This window comes from Otolemur garnettii, unplaced genomic scaffold (assembly GCF_000181295.1).
Source record: "Otolemur garnettii isolate 467f Iridium unplaced genomic scaffold, OtoGar3 scaffold00027, whole genome shotgun sequence".
Lineage (NCBI taxonomy): Eukaryota > Metazoa > Chordata > Mammalia > Primates > Galagidae > Otolemur > Otolemur garnettii.
This window is the reverse complement of record NW_003852422.1, coordinates 20,296,101-20,320,508: the sequence shown is the minus strand read 5'-3', so window position 1 is coordinate 20,320,508 and position 24,408 is coordinate 20,296,101. Positions and strand designations below refer to the sequence as shown.

General features: G+C 38.0%; 1 protein-coding gene across 1 annotated transcript in view; it reads right to left on the bottom strand.

Annotated features, from left to right (window-relative positions):
• MBD2 (methyl-CpG binding domain protein 2) overlaps positions 1-24,408 on the bottom strand; it is a gene marked incomplete at its 5' end in the record, with an annotated part of 64,348 nt that overhangs the window by 34,289 nt on the left and 5,651 nt on the right. The window contains one exon of the mRNA XM_012804316.1: positions 14,781-14,940. Coding sequence (XP_012659770.1) covers positions 14,781-14,940 — 160 coding nt within the window. The remainder of the gene's footprint in view (positions 1-14,780; positions 14,941-24,408) is intronic.

Below are 24,408 nucleotides of genomic sequence, written 5' to 3'. Positions count from 1 at the left end.
AAAAAAAAAAATGTGGAAGTTTGCCTGACAGGCTGCCAGTAAACTACTTAGGATGCCACCCAAATGAAGTGGGTGCAAAGAAGGTTTGCAGACCTCTGATTTATGATGTCCCGAGCATTCTGAGGTCCTAAATCAGTGGTTCTCAACCTTCCTGATGCCACAATGTATTTTCATTGTTACAAAGGGGTCGCTACCCACAGGTTGGGAACCGCTGCCGTAAATGAAGTCGCCTAACCTATAAAATACAGTAGTCAATATTCAGCCCTACAGAAGCTAAACACATAATGTATTTATGGAGAATACTTTCTGTCACTAGGTAATTATAATCAATAACCGAACAAGACCCTGTTTGGTTTTTAATGTCCCTGTTCTTTAATAAGGAGATTCTGCTGGTATTAGAACAGAGGAGGCATCAGGAGACACAGAAATATATCCCAATTGTTTTCATGAGCAAATAGAGTCACCTTGTTACAAAGGATACCGGGCGGCAGTGGGAGCTAGTCTCAATTATGAAAACCGAATCTGCGAAGACTGGAGGAACATTGAAAACTATTAACATTGCACTGATAGACTAATGTTTCTGCATGAACTTAAGTTTTTGTACAACGAAGAAAAATTAGGAGGAAAAAAGCTGGCTAACATACTCAAGATACACAGTTAACTTCCTCTGCCTAATGAGACAGTTCATTCTTCAGGGCACAGGATGAAAAACATTATTCAAGAGTGCTGCATTCTTCTTCTCTCAATCTTATTTTGGTTTTTAGTATTTTTCTTCTTATAACTGGCCTAGAAGCTCTGACAACAGAAAAAATTTTTTACTAATTAATATTCCAACACAGTGTCATGTAAAGTTGAGTAATCGGTAAAGCTGGACTAACTGGTTTTCCCAGAAACTGCTACAAAAATAGTAAATTTTATTACCACTCTCCCCTGAGGATTCCCAAAGAGCCACTGCTAATTCATGGGTGTGTCTCTCTGAGTTTTTCTAAACAATCAATCTGCCATAAACTCAACAGTTAAAAAGCAAACATTTTTTAATAGGAGAGTATCAAAGCTGTTTATGTATTTGAAATCTTCCCTTTTAGTGTAAGAAAAAGTGAAGCAGAAGTTCTTTAGATTACAAAATCAAACTGGCAAGCACACACATTCTAATATTAGAACTAGTTTCCAACCTTTGACATATTTCGTAAGTGTACAGGCTAGCTCCCAAATCAAAATTTAATAAATTTTATAATGTGTATATTAGGCTGAAATTACTTCATTTCCCCCCTCATTGTTGGAATATAAAAATAAATCTTTTACATCAAAAATTTTACATCATCTTTTTCCAGGAAATATTTGAAGTATATCTTTATATACTCAGGCGGGACAAATATGCAATAAAAATTAGTATTTTTTTCTTTCTTGAGACAGTCTTACTCTGTTTCACCATGCTAGAATGCTGTGGCATCATAGCTCACAGCAACCTCAAACTCCTGAACAAAAGCGATTCTCTTTGCCTCAGCCTCCCCAGTAACTGGGACTACAGGCTTGTGCCACAGTGCCTAACTAATTTTTCTATTTTTAGTAGAGATAGGGCCTCGCTCTTGCTCAGGCTGCTCTTGAACTCCTGAGCTCAGGCCATCCACCTGCCTTGGCCTCCCAGAGTGCTAGACTCATAGCTCAAAACTTAATTTTTTTTTTTGCAGTTTTTGGCCAGGGCTGGGTTTGAACCCACCACTTCCAGCATATGGGGCTAAGGCCCTACACCTTTGAGCCACTGGCGCCAGCTCCAAAACTTAATTTTTTTAAATATAAAATCAAAGTCAAGGAGAAAAATATTTCTTTTTGAAAAGGTCAGCTCAGCAATAGTAGAGCTGAGCATCAAAAGTGGATCTAAATTTTCTAGCAGTCTGGGCAAAAAGAGAAACATTAAATTATATAGTTACCCTACTCAGAAAGAAGAAAGCATTTCAACAACGAAAACAAAAAATAACCTATTATTAAATCTGGAAGAAAATTAGTAACTTTGTATCACAACAAGTATAAAGCAAATTTCAAATGCTTTTTCTTTTTTCAGTGACCTTCCATAAAAGCCAAGAACATTACCTTTAAAGCACAACTCAGTGAAGGGCCTGAGTCTCATCGGGCCTAACCAGTATGGTGTAATCATTATGTAACTTTTCAGTGGTCTAACTTGATAAAGGACTCAAAAGAGAATATCCAAAGAGGCAGATGACAAGCATGTATCACAATAATCACTGTCAAATTTTTGTTTGTTTGTTTGTTTGGGACAGAGCCTCAGACTTTTGCCCTGGGTAGAGTGCTGTGGCATCATAGCTCACAGCAACCTCCAACTCAATGGGCTTACTTGCCTCAGCCTCCCAAGTAGCTGGGACTACAGGTGCTCCCCACAATGCCTGACTTTTTTATTTTTTGGTTATAGTTGTCATTGTTGTTTGGCAGGCCCGGGCTGGATTAGAACCCACCAGATCTGGTGTATGTGACTGGTACCTTAGCCACCTCAGCTACAGGCACCGAGCCTGACTGTCAAATATTTTTTGTATTTCTTCCCACTAAGAGAATTCTGAAAATATATATACTCACCTTGCATTTTAAAGTCAACATTAGGAATATTTTCTATTTAATGTGATTAGTTGGAAAATATGCACTTGTAAGTATTTTAAATACTGAAACTTTAATTATAAACTATTGTATCACTTTAAAATGTATCTAACAGAATCTAAATATATCCATGATCACCAATTTATATGTGGACAAACTCTTCAATGATTACAAATTTTATTCCACTCCCTTTTCTCTTTGAATTACTAATTCCATTTCCAAACAGTTATGTCTTATTTTAAACATGAATATCTTTCACTGATGATTTACCATTTATATGTCATGATTTTTTTTTTTTTTTTTGAGACAGAGTCTCACTTTGTCGCCCTCAGTGGTTTCTGTGGCGTCAGAGCTCACAACAACCTGAAACTCCCGAACAAAAGCAACCCTCTTGCCTTAGCCTCCCAAGTAGCTAGGACTACAGGCGACCACCACGATGCCCGGCTATTTTTAGAGATGAGGTCTCGCTCTTACTCAAGCTAGTCTTGATCCTGTGAGCTCAGGCAATCCACCTGCCTCGGCCTCCCAGAGTGCTAGGATTACAGGCGTGAGCCACCTTGGATGGCCAGAAATTTAAAGAAACTAAACTGGATTCCTTGAAAATGCTCCATATATACGTATACCATTGTAAAGCCTTCCTATAGCACAGTTTGAATACCAGGGTATATTCTAAATACCTGCTTTTCTCAACCTGGCTTTCAAAGAAAGTTGTATGACAGGTACACATTCCAGAAGCTAAACCTTGAGGACTCATTTTATCTATAAAATTCATAAAACTTTTACACTTTATCTTAAAAATTAGCCAAGTTTAAGAATATTGCTGAACTTATCCAAAATGTTCAAATAAGCTGACATTCCCAAGTATCATTTTAATTCCGTGGAACTGCATACACCACACACCCTAGGAGATACTCATGCCCCAATTTGAGGAGAGACTTTGGTCTTTATGAGGTCAGTTTCCTCATCTCTAAGTGAGGGTAATAACAATAGCTATTGCATAAGGTTCTTTTAGAGATCCAAGAGAATGCACACCGCTGCTAATGCAACCCTCACTCAGTTCATCAGTGAACAAATATTGAATGTCAACCACCTGCCAGGACAACAAATATATTGTCATGAAAAAATTCTACCTCAGGGTTACATTCTGGGGGTAGGGAAAAAAGACAACAATTAGCAAAATAGATTCACAGTTTATATTTAGTCAGATTGGCACTTAAACTTTGAATAAATAGAGGCTATTTCTGTAGCATTACAATGTTATTGAATATGCTATTGAAATTTAGAAACTTTACCTATTAAGCTTTCCCAGAAAGGAAGGCCCATCAAGGTGTGCCTGACTGACAACTTTTGGTCAAATCAATTTTCTTTTTTGAAAAGCTCAAGCTGTCCCCCTGGGAAGACTGCTGTAGCATCACAGCTCACAGCAACCTCTCCAACTCCTGGCTCAAACAAGTCTCCTGCCTCTGCCTCCCAAGTAGCTGGGACCACAGGCGCCCGCCACAACGCCTGGCTATTTTTTGGTTGCAGCCATCATTGTTGTTTGGTGGGCCCAGGCTGGATTCAAACCTGCCACCTTAGGTGTATATGGCTAGCGCCTTAGCCACTTGAGCCACAGGCACTGAGCCGGTCAAATCAGTTTTCAAAGTCTCTCTATTAGTATCTGTTTGCACAGTGTGATGTTAAATATTCCATAATTTCATACATGCAATTTAATCCACAGGAATCTTGAAAATTAATTAATTCCCCTCTCCACTTGCATGTACAAACTAACTTGTATGGGTATGTGTAAACAGAAGCACAATACTTATATTTATTTCCTTTTCGTCATTTTTCATTCTTATGATGGAATACTAAAGGGTCTGATTTGTGTTTTTTTCCATACAGTAAAGAGAAGCTTTAAGCAGGAGATATTTACAATTTCCTTATGTCAGGCACCCAAGTAAGATAACTGCTAACAGCAGACAAACAAACAAATACAGAAGCACCCTCCTGCTTGCTACCCTCCAGGCTAGCTCAGGAAGCGTATTTTCTCATTCTTAGACACACGCGTACTTCCAACATTCACCCACCTACGCATAAGAGTTCATGCTCCTATAGACTCTTATTTTAAGGGGGCACAAAAAGAGTATTCGATTGGACTTGTGTACAGTAGTTTTTAAAGGAAAGATGATGTATTCAGATTTTCAGAAAGAAAGCATAGTAAGAACTTAATTATTCCCTTTGGCAAATTTCACATTTATGTTGACAGTGTGACACATGGCACCGAGAACAGAGCCTAGCACGTGGGACACACTAAGTATGTGTTTGGTGGAGTTACTGTACCTTCTACATTTTGGGGTGTCATGTTGCAAATATTAGTCTTTATCTGTGTGAACAGAGGCTTACTGCATCCTGCCTTAGGGAATTGGCACTGGCTATTCCCTCTGCATGGAATGCTTTTCCCTCCAGTTTTTGTAGATTGAGCCTCCTTGTCATTCATAATTCAGCTAAAAAATCACCTTTAGAGAAACCTTTCCTGATCACTCGACCTAAAATGACCACTCGGTCACCCACATCCTTCTCATTTAATTTACTGCATAGCACTCCATATTTTAAAGTATTAGTTCATCATTACACGAGAATATAAGCTCCACAAACACACAAAAAAATTCCTTCTACTGTATTCCTAGAATTTAAAATAATTCCTGAGCATTTAGAATGTGCTCAAAAAATTGGTGGAATTCACGCTAAGTGTCTACTACATGTGTGTGCTATGCAGACTACCCTTACAAAGTAAGGTTACATTCTGTCTTAAATTCAGTGTTAAATGGATGCTAAATAAGTAGAAGATATAATTCAATGTAGTCTACAATATACATCTTATATTTGTTAAGTCAAAAATAGGAATCTGTATTATCAACTTTGAGATTATCAATGTAAAAGAAATAATTCCTGGGTGGTGCCTGTGGCCCAAGGAGCAGGGTGCCTGCCCCATATACCAGAGGTGGCGAGTTCAAACCTGGCCCCGCCAAAACTGCAAAAGAAAAAAAAAAAGAAAGAATCCCTAAACGTATTATTTATGTCTATTACTATTTAACATTAAGTTGTGCTTGTATTACAGGCCAGCCCCTTATCTGAGTCACACAGCCCTGGGAAAATAATCCAGGCCACAGATGGTGTTTTTAACAAAATCAATGTCAATCACAATACTGTTATATCATGAAATGATGGGAAATAAAGGGAGCAAAGAACATAAAGCTTAGCAGACTGTCAACATGGAAAACCATCAAAAAAGCTGTATTCACGGCAGGAAGAATACTACATTTCTCTTACAGAAATAAGTTTCAGGAACAATGTGTTCTCGGCTGTCCCTGGAAGATACTACCTCCCCTGAAGTTCTCTCACATGAAGTCTCTCTCTCTCTCTCTCTCTCTCTCTCACAGCCACATACGTAAGGGCCAGAAGGCGGTGTATATTTCCTTTCTCCCTGTTACTTTCAAATCATTTTTCCATTTTTGCTCCCTCAAAAACACAAGCTACTCTGCCGCCCATGGAATGTGGCTGTAGTACCCTCTCCCCCTCCTAGTCTCTCTCATTAGACCGAGGTCCTTGCATCAGTCTTCCTCTTCACCCTAGTTTGTCCTCATCCTTGGAGACTTCCATGCCCATGAGGACTCACCCAACACCCTCAGTTCTTTGGCCTGTTCCTCTACCTACTCATTATGGTCACAGGCTTGTCAACACTACTAACTATTCCACTTCCAGTGTCCCAAAGAAGCATCCAGCTCTCCCATTTCCACTCCCAATCCCTGCAGTTCACTTACTTGGGATTGCCTTCTGCATTTCTTAAGCCCATCAAGATAGCCTATCTATTTTCTGTCCTATTTTGTCAATGTTCCTCACTCTTTCCACACTCTTCCCTAACCGGTATAGGTCCTACAGTTCACCTTCACTACACTGCACGCGTGCCTAACTTTACTGACCTCTGTGGTTGCCCTGCCAAACACGCACTCCCATTCTCTTTAACCATTCTTCTCTTTAAAATAGAACAGGTTAGCCAAATCAACACTGCTCTCATCTACCATCTAATTTTCCCCAAGACCAAGACAAATTTTCAGAGAATTGTACACATTGACTTTATCTCTCATTCACTTTTCAACCCAGTCTAATCTGTTATTATTCAATGTAGTCTATAATATATACACCATATTCACCAAAGCTGTTATTAAGGTTAGCCTTCATGTTGCCAAACTCCATGGCAAATCCAGCCTTCCTCTAATGATCCTTTCAGCCACTATGTAAGAGACCATGGGCTTTGGAAACACTGTCCACTCCCAAGTTTCTCCTATCTTACTAGCCCTTCTTTCTCAATTCACTTTGATGATTCCTTCTACTTTAACCAAATTCCAGTTACTGGACTTTCCCAGAACTTGGTCTTATATCCTTCCTTATATATGTATCTGGGTACTCTTTTTCATTCCCTTAATTAGAATACTGTGCATAGCGTAGTAATTTTCCAGGTCAGAACTCACAACACTGCAATGCATGACTCTGCCTTTTGGATGTTTACTACACACCTCAAGCTTGGCATACTCAAACTTGATTTTATCCACCCATATAAAACCTTTCCATAGGGTGACCTCAGTAAATGACGCCCAATCCAAGGGCTCACCCTTGAGTCTTCTCTGTCATGTTCCACCCCTAACACATTAGCAAATCCTTTCAATTCTATTTTCAAAAGAAATCTAGGATCTGTCCATTCCTGCTTCACAGGCACAGGTGTCTGGGCCATCCTCATTCCTCACTGGACTGTTAAACAATAGCCACTTGCTCCTCACTTCCACTTCTGCCCATTTCAATACTAAATTAATAGACACCTATATTTAACAGTGGCCCCACACTTAACCCTTGGAGAAACTTCAGAGCCTACTGTGTCCCCAACTGCATGTACAGAGACTAGAAAACATTCCCTCCACCAAGACCTTAATAAACTGGCCAAGAGGAGCATCAGAATTTTTGGAAAAGATTTCTACAGGCCACAAACATTGGTGGAAGAAATAAGGTCTTCCGTTTGGATGGCAGAATCCTAGGATGATAGAAGAGACAGTCTTTACCACAATGTGCCCTACCAGGAGCTGGTCATCACACTGTTCTCACCATAGGGCTCTCTGGTGGTAGTCAACTGGCCATGAGGACCCACAGGCAGAACTAAGTTTGCCACCTAAGGTACTAATTCAGCAACTATAAAGTCCAGGATTAAAGGTCAAATCTGAGCCACAACAGTGGCCTGGCCCCTCACCTGCTCACCCGTTCCATCACATCTGGTCAAGGCCTGCTCCTTCTCCTACGTTTACAAGTTTTTTCAGCTCCAGATTCCTTTGAGATTTTGAAGTAGACTCTCCAAAAAAATGCACACATTATACTGCACACAATTCAAAGGTTCCTGGAGGTCTTCCAGTATGAAATGGTAAGCTTGAAGCCCCCCTGCCTCAGGACTAGTTCCTTCCAAGCTGGCCTCTTTCAACCTTTAAAGGAAAAGTAACTTTTCTCTTCTACCTTTCATTCAAGCTTTGTTAAGAGTAGTCTAGTCATTTTTGTGAGAATGATAAAAATGCACCTATGTTTAATTTTGTAAATGCATAGAAACTCTAGAAGGATTTGCATACAAAAAAACCTTATTAACAAGTAAAGTATTTTCTGGAGGAGAACTGGGGCTAATATTCAGGAGGGGGAAGGAAACATTTTTCGTTTAATATCCTTTTCACTACATGCACAAATTACTTAAGCAAATGAATCAAAATTTTAACACTTTTATAAGAATGGACACATTTTGTTTCTGATTTCTCATTTCCCATAAGTTTTCTGGCATCATAAATACAACTTCTGATCTTCCCACCCCTTGAAACTGGTTATGACCAGTTGCCTTCTAATTTGGAATTCCAATGGTATACAAAGACTTTATCCTCCTTGATTTCTCCATGGCATTTCATAAAATGGTATTTTGTAGGCTTTTGATAACACTACACTCTCTTGATTTCTCCTATTTCCTTTCTGGACAGTCTTCTCACCCTTGAGATTTATTCATTCATTTTATTCCATAGGCCTACAGTGTGCAAGATATTTTTCTTCTGTTTGTTCTTATGTTAGGCCAGAGGTTCTCAACCTGTGGGTTATAGCCCCTTTGTAACAATGAAAATACTTCCTGCATATCAGATATTTACATTATGATTCATAACAGTAGCAAAATTAGTTATGAAGTAGCAACGAAAATAATTTTATGGTTGGGGGGTCACCACATGAGGAACTGTATTAAAAGGTCATGGCATTAGAAAGGTTGAGAACCACTGTGTTAGGCCATCCCTATGACAAATTAGTAGTTCTCAAAGTGTGACCAGAGAATCCCTAGGGGTCCACAAGAGACTTTTTAAGTCCAAAAAACAAAACTATTTTTCTTTTTTATTTATACTGTCACTCAGGCTAGCATACACTGGTGTTATCATAGCTTACTGAGACCTCAAACTCCTAGGCTCATGCAATCTTCCCCCCCTCAGCTTCGCAAGTAGCTGGTACTACAAGTGCATGTCACTGTACCAGCTAATTCATTACTATTTTTGTTGTTGTTGTTTAGTAAAGACATGGTGTTACTATGTTTCTAAGACTGGTCTCAAACTCCTGACCTCAAGCAGTCCTCCCACAGTAGCCTCCCAAAGTGCTGGGATTACAGGCATGAGCCAGTATACCAAGAAACAAAATTATTTAAACTCAATCTGCTTAATTCTATCCCCAAATTTGCCCTTCTTCCCTTATTCCTTAACTCTCCTGCCCCTGGTGACAAAAGCCAGAAGTGTTACAGGCATAAAAACTTTTATCTCTATTAACATCAGGAACTTAGATCTACTAATTTCTCTTGATTCCCACCTTTCCATACCTCTTGGCACACCATTAATTCAGGGCATTATTAACTTTTCTAGACTACAACAGCCCAACTACTCTCCCCACTTCCAGTTTTACCCTATACCTCATTCTATATCCAATACTAAATCTGATTCTCACCATTACCACCCATTCAGGAGTTTCTTCAATTGCACAGAAATTGCCTCCAAGACACATAAGCTCTCTACAAAAATGTCCTATTGTTTGCTGATGACAATAAAACAAGCACTTCCTAGATCATCTGGTTAAAAACCTAGGTTACAGCCATAGAGAAGCCACTGCTGTGTTTATGAGAATATGCTACCACCTTAAATGTGGGCTGTATTTAAATGATGCTAGTTTTGAGGCCAGGGCCTCATGAAGCATATAACTCTTGACCTATCTTAACCTATGAAAACACCACAGCCCCAAGGAAAATAATATTTTTTCTAGTGTGGCAGTCATTATGTTAAACTAAGATAATTCATGAGAAATAAACAATGGCAGACTTAACATACAGCTGAGTCCACTCAAGAGAGTATGCTGCTCTTTTATTTCCAAATGTATCAAATTTGGGTAAATAGGCAAATGTAATGAAAAGAATTAAGTCTTTCTAAGGTATCAGTAGTATTATCAAGCCAAACTAAAAAAAAAAAAAAAAAACAACCCAAAAACGAAAAACTTATTACTCTATACCATATTCATATTATAAGCAATTTGTAAAATATACCATGTCACATTCGTGTCAGAGAAATTGAGTTTTATTAGTTTTGTAGATGTAACTTATAAACATTTTGATGTTAAGAGCAAGAAATACAAGGAATTCAATTTAATGTTTACACATCTGAAACATTAAAAGGAATTTCTACTGCCATAAACAAGCTACTTGCAAGTGTCCTAACCGTACCATGCAAACAGAACCACTGTACTGTTCCTTATACAAGTCTGGATGTCTCCAAATTAAATTTTTTTTAGAAATTATCATCTTGGCCTCTCAAAACCTGAAGGTCATATCTTTGAAATATGAAACATCTCATCTTTAAAAAACTCAAAGTCTACATAAATGCTTAAACAACATTTAGCTTTTGAAGCAAAGGTTTTATTTTATTTATATATTAAGAGACAACAGCTCTACTTCTTTGTTCTTTTTTCGCTTAGATCATGCAGAAGAAAGCCAGGCATAGCTCCAAAACTGAACTGCCCAATATGGTAGCCAAGCTCCTTAAATTATGTAAAGCTAAAAACTGAATTATTTAGTCAGACTTGCTACACTTCAAGTACTCAATAGCCACATGCAACTGTGGTTGAAAGATTTCCATCATCAGTAAAGTTCCACTGCATTGGTTATTCTATAACTTCTCCCTCTGAGAAAGCTACTCCTGACTTCAAACATCAGCTCTGTACTGATGACTTTCAAATCATTCTTTAGACTTTTCCCATTAACCTAATGAGTATTTTCAGTAACCTGCTTGATACTTCATTTGTCAGCTGGGAGATGGGGGTGGTGGTTAGAAATAATTTTGGTGGTGGCTAGCAAATCAATATGGCATAATGTAATCAAGAATGTAACAGATTTTCAGGGAAAGGTTAAGGTTGAATTTGAGATAACTAAAATATATACTATAATGGCAGATATTAACCAAAAGACAACGCCCACTCTACCCTACCCAACTATCCTAAAATAATTAAAAACTACTTTGCAAAGATCTTCAAAAGATATCTTTCCAATCATACCTAAAGATATTCATCACCAGTAATTCACCTTTGATATGGAAGATACATTAACATCACAACTTCTAGTCAATACAAATGATAATTTAGCCTGTTTCTAAGTTTATTTTGTTAATTATATTTCCATTCCTTAAAGATAAGAATTTTTTAATGTCAAAAACAACACAGCTTTATAAATACAAAACACTACCTCAGATTCCTATTAACAACTTTAAAGCTCCCTGCTTCCTTTACACTGTATTATCATAAAAGAATACAGTTATTAATTAGCTACAGATTTATTTTCTGCTTTATACATAGTAGAAATATGTATTTTTGGTGTTATTCCAAGAGAACTTAATTTTATTTTTTTTATTTTTATTGAGACAGAGCCTCAAGCTGTCACCCTGGGTAGAGTCTTGTAGCATCACAGCTCACAGCAACCTCCAACTCCTGGGCTCAAGCAAGTCTCCTGCCTCTGCCTCCCAAATAGCTGGGACCATAGGCGCCCACCACAACACCTGGCTACTTTTTGGTTACAGCTGTCATTGTTGTTTGGCAGGCCCAGGCTGGATTCGAACTCGCCAGCTCAGGTGTTTGTGGCTGGCACCTTAGCCGCTTGAGCCACAGGCGCCAAGCTGAGAACTTATTTTTAAAAATGCAAAATTCCACTTTCTGACTACAAAACTAAAATCAGATGCAAAAACAAAACCATGCCCCCCCCCAAATTCAGTTAGAAATCTTCATAAAACAATGAAAATAAAAGACATTTCCAAAATAAGGTATGGTATATTAATTTATTTAGTTAATATTTATTACCACTCTAAAATTCTGGAATGAGGGAGATAATAAATCAATGTAAAGCAACATTTATTAAGTACCTACCGTGTGCTAGGCTTTGGACTATACATACAGAAATAAAAAAGACATGGTCCCTGCCCTCATGGAGCTTACAGTCTAGCTGAAGCAGACAGACAGTCACAAGTACAATGGCAAAGCACCAGGCAAGCAGCATGGGGGGAGGGGGGACTGGTTCTGCTTGGAGCATGCAGGGCAGGCTTCCCAGAGATGCAGACAATGGAGCTGGGCCTCGGATGAGGAGGAGTTCGCAGGATGGAGGGGAAGGGGGGAAGCACACTCCAAGCAGAGGAAACAGCATGTGAGCAAGCAGAATCCTGAAAGCGCATGCCAGGGTGCAGGCCGATGAGTGTTCCAGCGCAGCTAGAGCAGAAAGGTGCACACAAACTAAAGAGATGAATTAGTTTTTGTATTTTAATGAACCATAGTATCAGAAAATATATCCTCATGCTACACTTCATGTAGCTAAACTGTGATTCTGGTAACAATGAGTAATTTGAAAGCCTTCTTCAATTCATTTCGTAAATACTTGAGCCCCTAGTAGCCCCATCTGTAGGTTCCCAGCACTGTGATCAGAGTTTGAAAAAGGAAGTCATGAAAACATAAATCTTAATTTTCCTCTGTACATTTAAAAAGAAAACTAAACCCAGAATAAAGGTTTCCTTAAGCTAAAATCACAGTGACTCACTTACACCCACGCGAGGTCCTTACTTTTACTAACTTGAGCCCCCTCTACTCCTACTCTTATCTTTAATACTTTCATAGCTATCAATCCAAACTAACCGCACAGCTAAGAAGGCAATTTCAATTCCCTTCTCATTCTGCCTCTGAACAAGGTACCTGCCAATACCCCCTGGAAACCACTGCAGGGTACTGTATTATGATGGAAAGGAACAATACAGTCTGACCTCCATACCAATGGAGAGAAATTAAACTACTATAAATAAAACTATTTATCTGAATTCTGAATAAAGGCAGGTATAAAGCAAAGACTCCATTAGTCAAAAAGCAAAAAGGACAAGAAGGAAGACAGCTGGGGTGAGAAAGTTTCCTACACTGGCTACCAGGCAACATTGTTCACGGAGGCTGCCCGGTGCTCAGGAAGGTGGCAGCTGAGCCAAGGCAGTAATGAAAGCTAAGGAAGTAACAAGGGTCAAATACTGTGCTCAGTGTTATTATGTAAATTTCCACATACTCCTCACAATAACTAGAGGAAAAAAATGTATTACCTTAATTTTACAAATAAGAAACCTGATGCGATGGGAGGTTAACAAAGTTTCCCGTGACTGCATCAGCTAATAAGTAGCAGCTGCAGGCCACCAAACCACACCTTCCTGGGTCCAAAGCCCTTTCCACTCTCCTACACTGTCTTGGGTTCCTACTAACGCAACATTCCCAGGGTTACACGGGTCATATCTCAGAAAAGAAAAGCCCCCACTGTCCCTCCACTACTGTCACATCATAATTGGTGTGACACACAGATCCCTGAAACTCAGGGGAAGAAAAATTGAGGGGAAAAATACTTATGTATGTTTAGTTGCCATTGGGAGATAATAAGTTTTCTTTGTAAAGATACAGGGTGCCAGTACAGGTTGAGTATCCTTTATCCAAAATGTTTACAAGTGTTTCAGATTTTAGATATTTTTTTATGATTTGGAATGCTCAACCTACATCATAATTCAATAAGCTATCAACCAAACAACTCAATAAAAATAAGAGCTGATGTGCCCCTCAACCCAGGAATGGATTGGCAAGCTGTGGTATATGTATACCATGGAATATACTAGTCAGCCATTAAAAAAATGGAGATTTTGCAGCATTTGTAATAACCTGAATGGAGGTGGAATGCATTATTCTTTGTGAAGTATCACAGGAATGAAGAAGCATGAATCCTATGTATTCAACTTTGATATGAGGGCAATTAATGACACAGTCAGGGGTGGGGGAAGGGGAGAGCAGACCGAGAGAAGAGGAGGGAAGAGGTGAGAGAAAGGAAAAGAAAAAAAAATAGTGACTAATTCTCACATAAATTGGATTTAATTTTGACCAACATACACTATTTGAATAATAGTTTTTAATTCAACTTACTAATATGTTGTTTAGGATACTGCATCCTCATTTATAAGTGAAATATGCTTGTAATTTCCCTTTATAATATTTTTTTCCAATTTTAATGAGGTAAAAATAAATAAAAATAAGAACTAATGGAAAAATCTCCAATCCCAGTATTAGGATATTATTCCTAAGAGTCATTACGCTCAGCATCATCTAAAGTCAAAATAAAAACTGCCTTTCTCAAATACTGAACTTAAAAATTAATAGGCAATTATAAACTATGTGGTAAGGATACCTGCCACATGAGAATTTTGTCTTCTCTGGGCAACAGGAACCATTTTGGGGGAGGGGAGAGGCAGACAATTAAAATCAACAAAGAAATATTTTATAAATAGTCCCAGTGGGCCAACAAGTGTGATGGGTGTTGGCCTAGAGATACAGTGAAATGCTGTTTTGTACTGCGCACAATTTACTTAGGCTTTCTCCATGTAAGTATTACTGTCAAATACCAGAAAATAAATCAGATTTACAAGTTAAAAAGTTTCACAGGGCAAAGTGGGGGTAAAGCACATGGGACATTCAGACAACCAAAACTCCAACATAAGGTACTTTTGGGAGAGTTTTTGAAGTAGCATTTATTTATAGTAAGTAAATTCACTAACCTTATTTTGATTGAGAGGATCGTTCCGCAGTCTCTGTTTGTTCTTCTGTAATTTACTAGGCATCATCTTTCCAGTTCTGAAGTCAAAACTGCTGAGGTCAACAGTATTTCCCAGGTACCTTGCCAACTGAGGTTTGCTTCTGAACTTCTTACCACTTGGACTGGAAGAAAGAGAAGGTTAATGAACAAAAGCCAACAGTATTTACCCCAGAGCTCTACATAAACCCTTTGTTCATGCCTTCCTCTGCCTCCAACCATTATCACATTATAATTAAACATATGATTTTTTAAAAGGAATGTTAAAGGTTTCAAGGAACTTCCTAACTTCCCTATAAGGAGAGATAATATGTCATCTACTAAAATACTCCGCTAGGTAATCTACCTGAGCACCTAACAGATGTCGCACCAGATTATCCCACTGGCCACTCAACCAGCAACCACCAACAGAATCCAAACACAAACTGCATGCACAGCACCACACGCACACTAGAAATTTCTTCAATCTCACAACTTTCCTTCTAATTGACTCTTGAAATGCTATTTTTTTCCAAAGTATTACTATATAAAATGTCAGCAAAAATCAGACAGAACTTCAGAACAAGCTCTTTTGAAATCAATAACCCTTGTTAAACACACACACAAACACTCTATGGACTTTTTGAGCTACCAATTGACCTCATAACACAACAGAAAAAAATTCTTATATCTTGACAATATTTAAATGCTCCCTAATATAACTACTGAAATGAAAAAAATAAGGTAAATATGTGCCTATACAATACTGACATGAATTTTGTTAGCCAAACTCCTGCATTAGAGAATAATTTATTTCTTGTAAGAAATAATGCCAAAGCTAGAAAAGTATACAAAGGACTAAACTAGTCTTTCCTAAGGAACTTTTTCCTATATGGCACTAATCTGTAAGAAATTTCTTATAGGAAGAATGTCCCAAAGTCTTAGCTAATAAACTTTCCGGGCTAAACGTGCTGGAACAAACTGTTAAAAGTCAGCGTGACATGTCACAAAAAGAAAACTGTGAGAATTCTAGGATACCTCTCACACAAGCCAACTTCTGGAACTTTGGGAACTTAACCTTATACCAACTGACCATAATAAAAGAAAAATAACAGGACGACAAAAGGAAAAAGGCTAGAAAACCAAGCAATGAAACAGTCCCCTGGAGCACAAACAACTCTCTGGGTCAAGTCTAAACCAAGACGCCACATTTATCTGAGGCATTCTGCCCCCACAGACAACTGAAGGACACACCAACATTCTTCCTCCACAGTCACATAACTTAGGTATTCCTGAAACACAATCCAAAGCACAGAATTCAGCTAACAGATGACGACAGTAACCAGTAACAGCAAAGACAGAACAGAACAAGGCAGACAGTAAGAAGGGACCAGGGGAATGGACACAGGATGAGGAAACCTCAACTCCAATCCTAATGCAGAGTGGTGAATACACTCAGTGTCGCAAAGTAAAATAGCAAGTCACTCTCAATACGGTCTAAAACGTGAATCTCTCTGCCCACCACACGTCCATCCCTAAACTCAATCTATAATTCTGACATCTGGTGGCTACATCACTATCCAGGTAGCACTTAGTCCTCCAGGCTAGAAAGACACATTGCAATCCTTTAGTGCCCCCAACCCGCCGCATATCCAAATATTAAGTTCCAAATTCAAAGACTCCTCAATCCTCACAAAGAGCTTCATGCCCTCACAACATGGAAAACGTTTTACCTGTTATACACATACAAATTTTTCTATATTCTTTCCCCGTCCACCTTGCTACCCTACATTCTGTATTTAAAGTCGCCAAAAATGTGCTCGATACTTTTGACTCCTCTAGCCACGACTTTCCAGATGGAAGGATGAGCATAAACAGTACCCCGCCTGTCAAGGGGCTATTAAATCCTTCAAGTCCAGCGAAAACATTACCGTCCCTAGAAGACCTTCTGAGATTCTTCAGTTCAAGTTACAAATAACTGTACTATCTATTCATTACAATTCCTTTACACTTCCTTAAGTCAAACCAAAAATTTTAATGCCACATTTTAACACTCTCAAATACCAACCACATGGAGGTTAGCACTGAACAAGTTAACTTTTTGAGAACAAAAAACCTTATTTCAATATTAAAGGATGTTGCAGACACAATGGAATAAATACAAGGCTCAGGCCTGCAATCCCAGCACTTTGGAAAGCTGAGGCAGGAGGATCCCTTGAGGCCAGGAGTTCAAGATCAGCCTGGAAACACAGTAAGACCCCACCTCTACAAAATATTTAAAACTTAGCTGGATGTGGTTACATACAACTGTAGTTCCAGCTACTCAGGAGACTGAGGGAGGAGAACTAGTTGAGCTCAGGGGTACGAGGCTGCAGTGAGCTATGACTGTACCGCTGCTCCCTAGCCTAGGCAACAGAGATCCCATGGCAAAAGACAAACAAAAAAATTTTAAATAATAAACAGTTACACTGCGTTTGCACAGAATTTTTTTTTTTTTTTAAATTTACACGGTTAAGGCCAGGCACAGTGGCTCACATCTGTAATCCTAACACTCTGGGAAACCAAAGGTGGACTGCTTGAGCTCAGGAGTTGGAGACCAGACTGAGCAAGACCCCATCTCTAACAACAGCTGGGCACTGTGGTAGGCACCTGTAGTCCCAGCTACTCAGAAGGCTGAAGCAAGTAAATCGCTTGAGCCCAAGAGTCTGAGGCTGCTGTGAGCTGTGATGCCATAGCACTCTGAGAGTGACAAAGTGAGACTGTCTCAGAAAAACAAAAAAAAAAGTTCATGGTTAATCTGTAATACCACATAAGAAATGAAGTATTATTAAATGACTCAAATTGATTTGAAAAACTAGAAAAGATTACTCTGCTATTATGTCACTTAGGTAATTATAATTAATTTGAATTAAGTTACAGTAGCCAGATAGTCCAGTTACTGGTAAGCAAGACTCTGATAACTTATTTGATATACCTCAAAAATGAAAAAAAAATCAATCCACAAAATGACAACTCTCAATCAGATTTTCCTCAAATAGATCTCTTTAATGCAACAAAAAGCTGAGCACAATAATGGACTTTGTTTGAATGGGTTAATTTTCCAGAAGATGAAAATATGTAGGTAGTAACTGTCAACAAAAAGATAAAAAGAACTAATGTCTTTAGCATATGGTTTAGAGAAAACTGTAAAGCCTTTTTTGAGTTAATCAATCGACAAACTTCACAAATTAGACCTACAATAATTAATCTCTATGTAATAGTCAAAATGTCAATTTCTCCTACAGCTGAAAATGCACTAGAGCCTTATTACAACATTCTTCTACAGAACAAAACTGTGAAACTGTTCAGAGAGATCAATTCATTTTTTGTTTTTTTTGTAGAAACAGAGGAGAGATCAATTCATTTTGACACTTCTCCCCCAAATCAAGAAAATGTAAATACCTAAGCACTCAATTAAAAGGTTATATTCAAATGTGACTGCATATGTTTGTAATTTGGATTAGCAGTTAAAAATGGCTTAAAATTGTTCCCATGTTTCCTGATTTTAAAAATCAAACGGAAGGTATTTATTGGGAAATACCTTACATGTTGTAAAAAGGCCTGACATACTCTAATAATAAATTAAATTAGCAATGAAGGGGAAAATGTAGAAGTCAAGTTTTAACTATTTACCTAAAAGATGGAATATTAACTAGTAACCAGGAAATCCTTATTCACAGTGAATCACTACTACTTCCTGTCATAAAGATGGAATTCTGTGAAACGCCTGTACTGGATGGCTACAAGGACTTGTCATATACACTGCATCCTCTTCCCTGTCACTGCAACATCTTATGCATGGCGCTCCAGGGTAAGTCAACCCAGCTGTCCCAGGGGATTCTAAGACCAGAGACCTTTCTCTGCACATTAAGATGAACCAGGAGGAAGGCAAGGCCCATGGGAATGGTCAGAAGAAATTCTGCCCATCTGCAGAGGGACAACGGATCCTGGAAGGGGCAAACCTGAGGAAGCAAATGTCAGATGAACAAAAACACTATCACTTAAATTCTGACCTTGCCCAGAGTGATTAAGTTCTCACCTGTCTACCCTCTATGTTGGCAGTCTCAGAAACACCAGGATTTAACGTAACTAAGCTTTTATTTTAAAAGCATCAATTCATAACTTAGGGAAATTACTTTTAACTCTAGTAGACTGGAGAACGATAGTAGTCAGGTTCAGTCTTCTCTGCCCAAAGTGATGACTTCTAATCCTAATAATGAAATACTATTTCACTTTCAACCACAAAAAAAAAATCCCTACCAAATGCCCCCTAGACAAGCCATTTCTCACTAACTTGTGATCACACGTTTAACCTTGTCTACTCACTGTTTAAATACCCTGAAGTACTAATTAAATGGAAATCAAAACCATGAATTGGTATTTTTCCAGTGCATCTAAGAACATTTCATCACTCTGGCTATCTTTTCCTCTTTTCATTTTGATTAAACTGTTTAAAGACATTCTTAAACCTTACTCTGCCTTAGAAGTTTTAAAGTTTTTCTTCAAAAAGAAACTGTCTGTCTGGCTCAGCGCCTGTGGCTCAAGTGGCTAAGGCGCCAGCCACATACACCTAAGGTGGCGAGTTCGAATCCAGCCAGGACCCGCCAAACAACAATGGCGGCTGCAACCAAAGAAATAGCCAGGCGTTGTGGCACACGCCTGTGGTCCCAGCTACTTGGGAGGCTGAGGCAGGAGACTCGCCTGAACCCAGGAGTTGGAGGTTGCTGTGAGCTGTGATGCCATGGCACTCTACCCAAGGGGACAGCTTGAGGCTCTGTCTCAAAAAAATAAAAAAAAGAAACTGTCTGGCATCTGACTCTCAAATGTTAAAGAATATATATAATTGAGATACCAGAAAAACTCTCAAATTACATTTACCTTAATTTAGTGGTATTCACATTTTGTCACACTGCGAACTCACCTATAAGCAACACTGCCTGAGCTAGACAACTACAAGGTGTCCTACCAGCTTATGACATAAAAATTATATATTCAGAATATCCGCTGGCTTGCATGTGAAACTATACTCTGAAACCAACTCTCTAATACAGCAGAACCTATTTTTTCAAGTTATTTTAGTAGCATGGACAATCACGATATTTAGTCAAACCCATTATGAGACCAGAGGTCGAAACAACCACAAGTCTATCTTCAACCAATTTCTAACATGATGAACTGGGGAAGGTGGCAGTCCTGAGAGAGAAGTAAGATGAAACAGCCTGTGAGTGACAAGAGGCGTCACAGCTACACAGCATGTTCAGAGGCATGTCATTCTCTGTCAGCATCAGGAAATACTTTACGGGAAAAAGAAATCTCCACACTAAAAACTCAGTAAGGTACAGCATTAGATAATTTTAAGACTAAAGAAACAGCAATTTTCTATGTTTTTAATCCCTTTAAAAACGTTAAAGCTTACTTGTTACTTAACAAAAGTGTTCAAAGAAAAAAATATTTCCCTACCTATAAATAACAATGGTTTCTAGAAATCAAATTTTGGCTAAGACTAAAACTCTGAAATTAGAATTATCTTGTATGTAGGTACAAAACATAATCAGAAACCTGCGAAACCAATTAAAGAATGTATGCCACTGCTTCAACATACACACACAGGAAAATGTGGACAAAAGTCAGCTACCACACCTCATTCTTTAATCCTTTCCCATCTATCTTTAAATGTAGGCTTTTCCCACAATGGGCCATCCTCAGCCTCCTTTTATGTATAGCTTGTCTCAGATTTTATCTTCTCTTATTTTTATCTCTGACCAGTTACTATGTAAACACTTTTGAAACCATTCTTCCTTTCCATTGCCACTGTCCAAATCAAGTTTCTATCTATCGCCTGAGGTCCTACTCACCCTTACAAGCTAACTGATACCTGCTAGTTGTCTCTTTGCATTCTAAACTAGCCACACTGCTCTTCCTAAAACACCACCCTAGCCACAGATCCTATTTAAAAGCCTTCAGTGTACTTTATCCCACTAGCAAAATGGAGCCAAACATCTCAGCCCTGCATTTTAGATGCTTTTTCATCTCGGCTCCTTGTAACCTTTTAACTCTACTTCCTACTCCTCTTACCTAGTAACCTTTGCTCTAACCATACTGGTTTATTCACTATATTCTGAATAGGCTGAGTGGTTTCTACGTCCTTTTCAAACACTATGTTTTTTACCAGGTCCACACGCAATCTACAAGAACCCAGAAATACCCAATCCATCTTATATCCTACACCTTCTGCCAAGCCTTCTCAGAACCCCGTAATAGCAATGTTTCCTTCCTCTGAACCCATACAGCAATTACTGCCTAGATTATGCAAATAATCATGAACTGCCTACTGGCCTCTCTTCTAGTTTTGAAATATTGGGTTCTATATGGTTACAAAATCCCCACAAGCTTCAATCTTATTGTAGGAAATAGCATACTGAAGTCCTTATTTATGAATGAAATTATGTGATGTCAGATTTGCTACAAGTAACAATGGCTGGGTAGACCACGTGTTGACAACTGTGTAAGCTGGATAGTTTCCACACAATTCTCACTTTGAAAATTTATATAATAAAATGTTGAAATGTAAACATTACAACATACAAGATTAATATTTCCCCTAGAAGTAAGAAAGCCATTTATAAAAATTATCAAAACTTGGGATAAATAAATTTGAGCATTAAAGATAGGAGGTAGTGAATTATTTTAAAATATGAATAAAGAAAAATTTACTTGCAATTAGATTATTGATAAAATATGATGGCATTTCTCCTTTTCCCTCATCATAGATGTTTAAGGAATCAGCACAAAATTTTGTACAATAAATAACTCACAAGTATAAACCAAATTCTGTCCCAATTGTTTTCATTCCTAAAACTAGCACATACGTAATAAGAAATACATGCAAACAGCATATAACTGAAGCTAATTATGTTGTCTCTACATCATAGTTCGTTAAGAAAAAAATAAAAAGCCAAGGTGATCAACTAGACTAGGATATGAAAAATGAAGGAAAGCAAAATTCTCCCTAAAAGTTTCAAAATTTCATCTCACTGCCTTAAAGCATTTGCTTTCTGAGAAAGTAAAAAAGAAAAACATTGAGTTGAATTAGGGGCTGGATACTATCAAAAATTAAGTATGTCTAAGCATTACTGAAAAATGTAATTGAGAGGAAGGGGGTGGATACAATGAGATAAGACTGGGCAGGGGCTGGTGACGGTCAGAACTGAATGACAAGTACACGGGGATTCATTTTCTATCTACTTATGAATATGTTTGAGGTTTTCCATAATAAAAAGTATATGTGATAGCCAGGCGTTGTGGCGGGCGCCTGTAGTCCCAGCTACTTGGGAGGCTGAGACAAGAGAATCGCCTAAGCCCAGGAGTTAGAGGTTGCTGTGAGCTGTGACGCCATCGCACTCTACCAAGGGCAATAAAGTGAGACTGTCTCTAAAAAAAAAAAAAAAAGTGCATGTGTATAGAGAGGTGTGTGACACACATGCATAGAAAAACATACCCCAAAACAGGCTGGAAGATACTATGTCAAAACATTAATAGTGTTTTTCTTTGGGACTATAATAATTATTGCCATTATAATTCTATATGCCTTTATATTTTCCCAATTTTTAACATGGGTTGCTTTTATAATCAAGAAGAAAATAGACATCTTTTTAACATCCTGATAAATGAACCTTTATAAACTAAGATTTGCCCCAGTCTCACTTCAAAATACTGTAAATCTTCTCATAATTACCAAGCACATGCTTCTATTTATATTGGCTAATGAAGTGATGAGAAACAGACGTTTTAGTGATCTACTGACCATCTTCTACAGACTAAACGGATTTAACTTGAAAAAACAAACAAACAAACAAACAAACAAAAACTCCATGAGGCAGAATTCTTACCCTCAATTTACAGTTAAGGAACTAGAGGCTTACAGAAATGTTATCTGTTCTAGTTAAAAGACAGTAAAGCAAGATTCAAGCCTTAATCTTTTGAATCAAATGTCCCCATTCTTTATTTTAAACCAGGGATACCAAGTGTGGTCTGTGGACAGGGTTACTGGTCCTCAAAATAAGTACACAAGCACGGGGAACACACTTAGAAACTGCGGTGGTAACTGGACAGGGTAAGTCTATGACTGTGGAATACAGTAATAAAAAGTCGCAATGTGTACTTTTGTATGTTCACTTTTACTTCATTTTTCTGTTATTTTTTTAATGGCAACAGCTTGAGACTCTGTCTCAAAAAAAAAAAAATTTTAAAGACATTATTCCTTGCTTTACCTATGGATTCTTCTAGTGCAAAAAGAACAAAGGGAAAAAATACTAAGATACAATATTCAAAGAAAATCTTTTAAATGACGTTAAGCGTTCAATTTTAAAATCCAGTTTTCAATTTTATTAATAATTTTATATTTTATAAAATTATTTATAAAATATAAAATAAGTTTATAATATAGTACATAAACATAAAATAAATTTATATTCTATAACTCTAATGTGCATCGAGCTCCCAAACAAATTAAGTTTGAATTTGTATTATAATGAGAAAGAAGACAGGGCAAAATCATAACCTCTACAAGGTACTCAAATTTCATTTTATTCCATACTTTTATTACCCTTCCTTGGGAAGTTTTAGCTTTTAGAAGTTCTGATGAAATTAATAATTTTCCTAGTTATTTTCTTACTGAAAATTATCAAAAAGCTATAATAAGCAAGAGCTATTAAAGACTTTAGTATACCAAATCAAACACTAAATCCACAAAATATGAGCTGATGATTTATTTCTAATTCATCATGCAGGTCTTGAGAAGATCTCAATATGAGACAAAAGGTTATGAATTTCTATTCGTCCCACTACAAAATTAAAAAAAAAAAGCATCACCTCCTCTATATATCACCTGCTTCTGATCCATTAAATCTAAATTATGAAAAGTTTATGACCACATCGCTCGCCAAAGAAATTTTTAAAAGCAATTTGAAAAAATCATGTCCATTTCTGTTACCGATTATTTTTAGAACGTAGATGTAGGCATCAGTTCCTTTACAGCTGCGCCTATTTCCTCTCGTACAGGTATTGTGGGTGTTGTGGCAGGTAAGACTTTGCATGATTCTAAAAATCAGATATAGAACAGGCGGCAATGTTGCACCCTAATAAAAAATTCCACATCACTGAAAGATGTGATGACATAGCTGAGGAAGATGTATCAGGGCACAACTTCTACCCCACCTTTCTGTCCTTCATTTCTAGATCCAGCCTTCACTTGGGCAATGGCAAGAGAGAATAAGAATAAGCTCTTAATAAATGCTGAATTTCTGAGCCAGACATGGTGGCTCAGGCCTGTAATCCTAGCACTCTGGGAAGCTAAGACAGGTGGATTGCTTGAGCTCCAGAGTTCAAGGCCAGCCTGAAAGAGCCAGACTCTCTCTCTGCTAAAAATAGAAAAACTAGCCAGGTGTTGTGGTGGGTACCTGTAGTCCTAGCCAACTACTTAGGAGGCTGAGGGAGGAGGACTGCTTGAACCCCAGGAGTTTAAGGGTGCTGTGAGCTAGGCTGATGTTACTGCACACTAGCCCAGACAACAAAGT